General features: G+C 48.7%; 1 protein-coding gene across 1 annotated transcript in view; it reads right to left on the reverse strand.

The window, feature by feature from the left end:
- Positions 1 to 6,989, reverse strand: part of pcdh7b (protocadherin 7b) — a 97,879-nt gene extending 90,890 nt beyond the window's left edge. Inside the window, 1 exon segment of the mRNA XM_084003651.1 lies at positions 3,057 to 6,989. Within this exon segment, the coding sequence (XP_083859777.1) occupies positions 3,057 to 6,131 (3,075 nt within the window). The 5' untranslated portion in view covers positions 6,132 to 6,989.
- Positions 6,990 to 7,211: the final 222 nt, after the last annotated feature.

Genomic DNA, 7,211 nt, shown 5'->3' on the forward strand with positions numbered 1-7,211 from the left:
CAGACCGAGCGTAATGTAAGCCACGCAGTGAAAGATGGAGGGGGGGGGGGGTGAATAAGCCCCCAATCAATGGAGTTACAGAAAGAGATGAAATGTCAAGTCTGTTGCCCCTCCTGATCAAGCCTCAACAGATGCCGGGTGTCACGCTGGCTTCCTCCTCATTGTTGGATCAGCTTAATGACTGTTTAAATGTCTGATGGGCTAAAAAGAAAGGCTCGCCTCGCCGATTAACTCCCTCAGTTGCCTGGTTACCTGACCGAGCAGGTTGCCTTCACAGTTATTGTCAGATTGTAGGCAAGGAGAGAGAAAGACGGAACCTGATACCTCCGAAATTACAGTCAATGGTCAGCACTATTCTCTCCCTCCCCGCCGCTCCCTCTCTCTTTCTTTCCAGCCGACCCCCCGAGTCCCACCGTGGAACAGTAGGGGCCATTCTCTACACCGCTAACAGGGCCGTCTTTCTTGTGCCTGTCTCTATCTCTGCCCACAGATGGACCAAAAAAGAGAGGGAGTGGTAAGAGAGATGGGTTTTGTGGGCGAGGGAGTGTGTGTGTGCGCACACAAAATGAAAAACATCCCTTATCATCACTTATCTTTAATTTAACACAGTTCAAGCAGAATGTGATAAAAAAAAGGGGGGGGGGGGGGGGGACAAACTTAATAGCGTTTATAAGATGAATATATCTTGAAAAAGTTTTTTACAGCGAAATACAAAATGGAATATAAATATAACACCATTGGTATTCATTGTTCTACCACTAATCCAGATCTCGCACAAAATAGTTCCCTTAACTGGGGAACGTGTCCTAGAGTGTTTTATGGAGTGGCACTTACGTGACGACAGAATATTTCCAGGCGTCCCTAAAACTGAGACCGTGACCGCTCAGCTATTTAATCTAACACAGAGGTGACTGTTTAATTCCATAGTTGGAGCACAAGAACACACAACTTATCTCCAATTAGTGCTCTTGTGCAGCCATTAAATTATACCGTATTCACCTCAACATAATGTACCAACAACAGTGAATATTTACTGAGCCCATGGGATATAAAAGGCAAGTTGAATACCTGCTAGCTATTGTATATTTAATACATTACAGGCAACGCCGGCCAATAAACATGGACAATATTGCCCAGTAGACCAGTAAGCACTTCCTCACTCGTACCATTTAAATCATAAACTTTTAACTAAATGCTCCAGAATCACAAGAAAACCCCCTTTATGCATTATGGGATTTCCCATGACGCTGTCGGCTAACAAACGCAGGGTCCATAAAAGATACCGCAGCATTAATGTACAGAGTAAATAAATAATTATATAAGTGGAGCATAGTGACACACAATACATGCTGCTGCCGCAGCAGCAAATAGAGTGCCCTTTTAATTATGCAGGAGACATCCGAAAGCAACAGCACTCCTCACACTCTGGGAAGCAGCTCAGTGAATACACCATATTAGAAGCTGTTAGAGACAGAGCAGGAGGGAAGAGAAGGGAGAGAAGTAAAAGGGGGGTGAAATGATTTGAGAGGAGTAATAGCAAGAGTGGGGGGAGAGGGATGTAGAGAGATGAGAATGGAGATTTGGAAAGAAACCACTGCAAGAAAAAAAAAGAGCGAGGCAGAGTGTACCATTGTAAAAGGTATGATGTGGCAGAGGCTTCAAAAAAGACTGAGAGAAAAAAGGAATTGTGACGGAAAGCAGGCATGAAAGGGTGTACTACACAGGGCCAAAGGAGAATTTAGGGGTGACAGTGGGGCATAGAATATAAAAACATGAACAAATAGATATCTAGAGGAAAAAGCAAGAGATCAAAAACAGAAAAAGGAATGGGGGAAGAAACAATCCAGCTGTGTTCTGAGAGAAAACTGCACTCCAGATTTCTAAAGAGCAGTGCTGACACCAAATAAATTAAACGAATTATTAATAATTCATTGGACTGCCATAGAAAACAAATAAAACTTTTTTTGTTATTTTTTCGCTCAAAAACGCAAATCAGCTGATTTCATTATGTATTAACTTAAGTTTCCTGCTGTTGTTGCACATCACGGCAGAAAAACTAAAAAGAGAAAAAAGGAAGATGCATATAAATAAAGAGTGAACAAAAAAAAACACATTTGAATATCACATCATGCCACCTACACCTTTCTTTTCAGCACTGCTGGAATAAAGGAGTTACTGGGAGGAAGAAAAGGGAGGTAAGACTAGCCGGAGGGTGGAGGAGGGTGGAAGGAAAAAGCAGGTAGAAGATGGCAGACATTTAAATATAAGGGAACGGATACAGAGAGTGAAAGAAACCGAGCCGCAATAGGGTAGGTGATATAACACCGTCCAATTTCACCGCGAGGTCGCTGAATTGATGCCGACCACGAAGTGCAGAAGAATGTTAATAAGTCTTCCTGGCCAGATGTTCGTCCTCAACCCCAGACTGTAAAACCTGACTCACAAAGCCCACACATGTTTGTGCCACATGCACCCTACATCTACCTTTCTCTCTTATTCATCTTTTTGTTTGGGGTTTTTTCCTCTCTTGTACACGAAGAAAAGGCAGCCTTGTTACGGACAGAGGGCCGGGGCCTGACATGGCTAAGGGGGAATGTAGCCCCCACCCCCCTGGCACACACACACTCCCCTCTGGGATAAAATAACTCGCAAACCAAACCCTTATGTGAGCTGTCTGCAACACTCCCCACACGTAGTTGCTCAGGTTAGCAGATGTGACGCCGCAGACGGGAATGGGCCGCCTCAACACATGCCGTGATGAAAGGGGGGGGAAAAGTTGGACGTGTTTGGTTGAGTGGTAACGATACCCCCTTTTGTTACAATAATCTAAACCTTTCTTGCTCCTTTCAATATTACATGTGAATGGCACTCCAAACCAAAACAGATCAATACCGCTAACTTGACACACATTAGCACCATAAAGGCAACAAGACTACTGAGACTAGCCCTGTCAGGAAGCATTATGGTAGAGAGAACACTAAGAGGAAGAAACAGAAGACATTTAAGAGTGGTGGAGGGGGAGAAAAAAAAAAGAACATGGAGACATGTCTTCTTACCTGTTTGTTGTACTTGTTGATAGTTTGACTGCTGTATTCGGAGCAGTGGTCAGATCCAAGGGAAATGTTATCTCCGGTGCCAACAAAGGTGTTGGCAGGTGGCAGGTCCTGAACCGCCTGGTGCTTTTTCCCAGCTGTCGGCGACTGCGGGTGAAGCTGGACAGTGGGGAGCGGGGAACTGGACTTGTAGTGCCGGGCCAGATCTGGGCTCCCCGGCCCTCCGTTGACCGAACGGTAGCGGCCCATGCCGGGGCTGTCCGACAGCTTCTCGTTGACGCCGTCGTAGCGCTGCCCGTTGGGTTTGGAGGCCTCCACGGTGACAATACTGCTGTAGAGTGGCTGTTTGGACTTCTGTTTCTTCTTATCTTTTTTGGGCTTCTTGGACTTATCGTGCTGCTGTGGCGTGAAGAAGTCTTCGTGGTCCTTTTTGCCCGCCTCGTAGCCGTTCTTGTTCTTGGGACGGCAGTAACGGGCCATGACAACGACTAGAATGATGAGAATGACCGTCATGATGCCCGACACCACTCCAATTACAATGCTTAGCCGCTGTTTGCTTAGATCATAGTTGGGGTCGCCGGCAATGTTGGTGTTGAGAGACGTGCTCAGGCTTTTGGCCACCTGGGCGTCCACGACTGTGGAATTGGAAAGTGTCTCATTAACATACACGTGGACTAGCGTGGTGGTGCTCTGTGAAGGCTGGCCACTGTCATTCACCTGGACCACTAGTCTGTGGAGGCCGAAGTGCTTCTGCTCCAACTTCCCCACCAGTGAAATGACGCCAGTGCCCCCATCAATCTCAAACAGCTTGAAGGGGTTTCCCCCCACGAGGCTGTAGGTCAAGTCTGCGTTGATGCCGGTGTCGGTATCAGTTGCTATGACGGTCCTGACTACTGTTCTGATGTTGCTGGAGGGAGGGAGGAGGGTGTAGGAGCTGTTTATCGGGAACGTGACAGTTGGTGGGTTGTCATTTTCATCCATGACGAAGAGAGAAACCGTGGCGGTGGCTGATCTAGGAGGGTCACCGCCGTCCACGGCCTTGACTCGGAATGTGTAGGTGGTTTTCTGCTCCCTATCAAAGGACAGCGTGGAAAAAATAGTCCCAGTGTCATTCTCGATAGAAAATATTTCCTCCTCCTCCTCGATGAAAAGACTCATCTCTGCGTTTTGGCCTTTATCTGCATCAATGACTGTGACCATCCCAACTGGGCTGTTTGGCTCAAGGTTCTCTTTGACATAGAAGGTAAACACGTCCTGCATGAACTTTGGCTCGTTGTCATTCTTGTCCGCCACAAGGACAACCACCGTCGCAGAGCCCTGTAGAGTGTTTATGCCCTTATCTTTGGCTATCACTTTGAATTCATAGCGCTCTGTTTGCTCTCGATCCAGAATGCTGTTTACTCGGATGTCTCCACTGTCTGCATCGATAGAGAAAATCCCATTTACTGATGAGTCTAGGGAATAGGCTATTTCAGCATTCTTCCCACTATCTGCGTCAATAGCGGCCACTGTTGTCACCCTCTCACCAGGGGCATTATTTTCTGCAAAGGACACCTGTACTACATTCTGGCTGAAGATGGGAGGGTTGTCATTTGTGTCGCCCACTTTGACGATAAGAGAGTTATTACTCGTCAGGCTGGGGCTGCCAGAGTCCACAGCCACGATGACCACATTGTATTCCTGTGTGGCCTCATAGTCCAGCGTTGCAGACGTGTGGAGGAAATATTTCTTTTTATTCTGCTCCCCCTCCATCTCGCTGGCAGGTTTGAGCTGAAACGGAACGTCCCCGACCACCGTGCACGTCACGATGCCGTTCTCCCCCTGGTCTCGGTCCGACACCTGTACTAAGGCAATGGGTGTGTCCACCACCACGTCCTCGGCCACGTTGGCAACGCCGTCTTTCAAGAAAATGCGTCCGATTTTCCGTATCTCTATGGCGGGGACGTTGTCGTTCTCATCCTTGATGTTCAACACCACGGTGGCCTTGTCCATTTTGGGCGGCTGGCCTCGGTCACGGGCCATTACGGTGAACCTCAGCTGGCTCACTTCCTCACGGTCAATGCGGTGCAACACACTCAGCCACCCCGTGCTCTCATCCAACCTCAGCAGCCGCCTTACTGACTCCGTGGCCGCCCCGAACACGTACTCTATTTGACCATTCACCCCCACGTCTGCGTCGGCCGCTTTGAGCTGCAGTATGGGGGCTCCTGGGGAGCTGTTCTCCGGCAGGTCGGCTTCATACACGCTCTTCTCAAACCGGGGGCTGTTGTCATTCACGTCTGTGATCATGACCCTAAGGATGGCCTGGGAGGAACGAGGGGGGTCTCCACCATCCCTAACACGCAGCGTGAGTTCATAGGAGTCTCTCTGTTCCCTATCAAGGGCCCCTTTAATGATGAGCTGAGGCTGCTTCTCTCCATCGGTGGTGTCAGCAACTTGCAGTTCAAAAACGCTGCTCCTGCTCGCGCCTTCATCAAATCTCCTCTTCCCCGAGAACGAATCCCCGGAGGAGCCCAGTCGCCTGGAGTTCTCCCCATTGTCCTGGATGAGCTCGTATCGCTCTATTCCATTTCTGCCAAAATCTCTGTCTGTGGCTGTGGGCAGCAGATAAAGGGTTCCAATGGGTCTGTTTTCCTCCACAGACAGCGTCAGGACAGGGGAAGGGAAAGACGGGGTGTTATCGTTTATATCTAATATGATGACTTTCCCCTCAAAGAGATCGACCCAGCTCTGGGCCGGTCCAATCACCGACACCTCGAAATCTATAAAACACTCATTTTCATCAAATATCATTTGGCACTGTTGCAATTTCTCACGGTCTATGCGCCTCTCGTTGGTGGTGAGCTCACCTGTTATGTTGTCTATTTTGAAAAAATCAGAGCCCGACTCGAGCGTGAATGTCACCTCGCCGGACCCGGCAACGATGCCCAGGTCGCCGGCCACGTTGCCTACCCGGACATCGGCGGGTCCCTCCTCGGCCAGACGGTACCGGAGCACTTGCTTGGCGGCGGGCTGGTGCACGAGCTGCAGGATCAGCATGCAATAGTACAAATAGTCCACTGCACCAGTAGTCCTCATTGTTCTCCCGTGAAGAAAAATCCACTTAGATTTGAAAGGAAAAAATGTCCCAAAAGAATAATCACGACAGTGTCCGAATACGGACGAGAAATATTGTTTTTCATAAAGAGCGTAGCGCTCCGGTGCGGGATGCGTGAGACTTCATCCTCCGGACGACTTCCTACATCGCTCCTGCTGCAGTGCAAAGCAGCAAGTGCGCGGCTTCTCCTCTGTTCTCTGCTTGTTTTCCCTTCTATAGACTGGCTGTTAATTGCGCTTTTCCTTCTCTTTTTTTTCTCACACAGAAAGAAAGAAAAACACCGCAATGGTATTTTTTTTTTAAACTCACCGTGCGCTCCCAGAAATATTTGAATTTCACGCGCGTAATAAAAAGAAGCGGAAAAAAGGCAAAATGTTATAGTCCGTGCATCATATCACCAGAAAAGTGATTTCAGTCAGTGGTTAGAATCTCCCCCTTTTTTTAATTATTTTTTGGGGGGGTGAGGCTGCGATATTCCTCCGTCCGACGAGATGTCCACATATGCAGGAGGATCATTTAAATGCCCGCGCAGTTTCACCACCAACTCATCAGGCTGCGTGTTGACTGCGCGGAGCCTGTCAACTCTGCGATCTCGGGGATGTGAACGCGCAGCAGATTACCTGTCCGGTCGCCGACTCTCTGCTCTCTGCTCTCTCTCTCTCTCTTCCTCCAAGTCACTTGCAGCAGGCAGTGCAGTTTTCTCTCCCGTTTTTTTTTCTCGAACCAACGACGCGAAGCTTGCACGGAGAAGAAGGGGGTAAAAAATCAAAAACATGTATATCCGATATATTTAAAGGAAACGCTGGTTGGATTCCTGTGTCCGGCACATTCAGCCTCGTTCCCTCACCTGCAGATGCGCCGCATGTGTTGGCAGCCCCCTATCTGCAGCACTGTGAGAGGGATTCACAAATGATATTGCAGTCTCTCTCTCTCTCCCTCCCTCTCTCTCTCTTTCTCTCTCTCTCTCTCTCTCCTCCCCCCCTCCTGTTCATTCTCCCCCAGCAGCGCGCACGTAAACAGGGTCGGACTTGGTCTTGATCGCAGGGTCCAGATGCCAGCAG

Source organism: Eutrigla gurnardus (assembly GCF_963514095.1).
Source record: "Eutrigla gurnardus genome assembly, chromosome: 23".
NCBI classification, from domain to species: domain Eukaryota; kingdom Metazoa; phylum Chordata; class Actinopteri; order Perciformes; family Triglidae; genus Eutrigla; species Eutrigla gurnardus.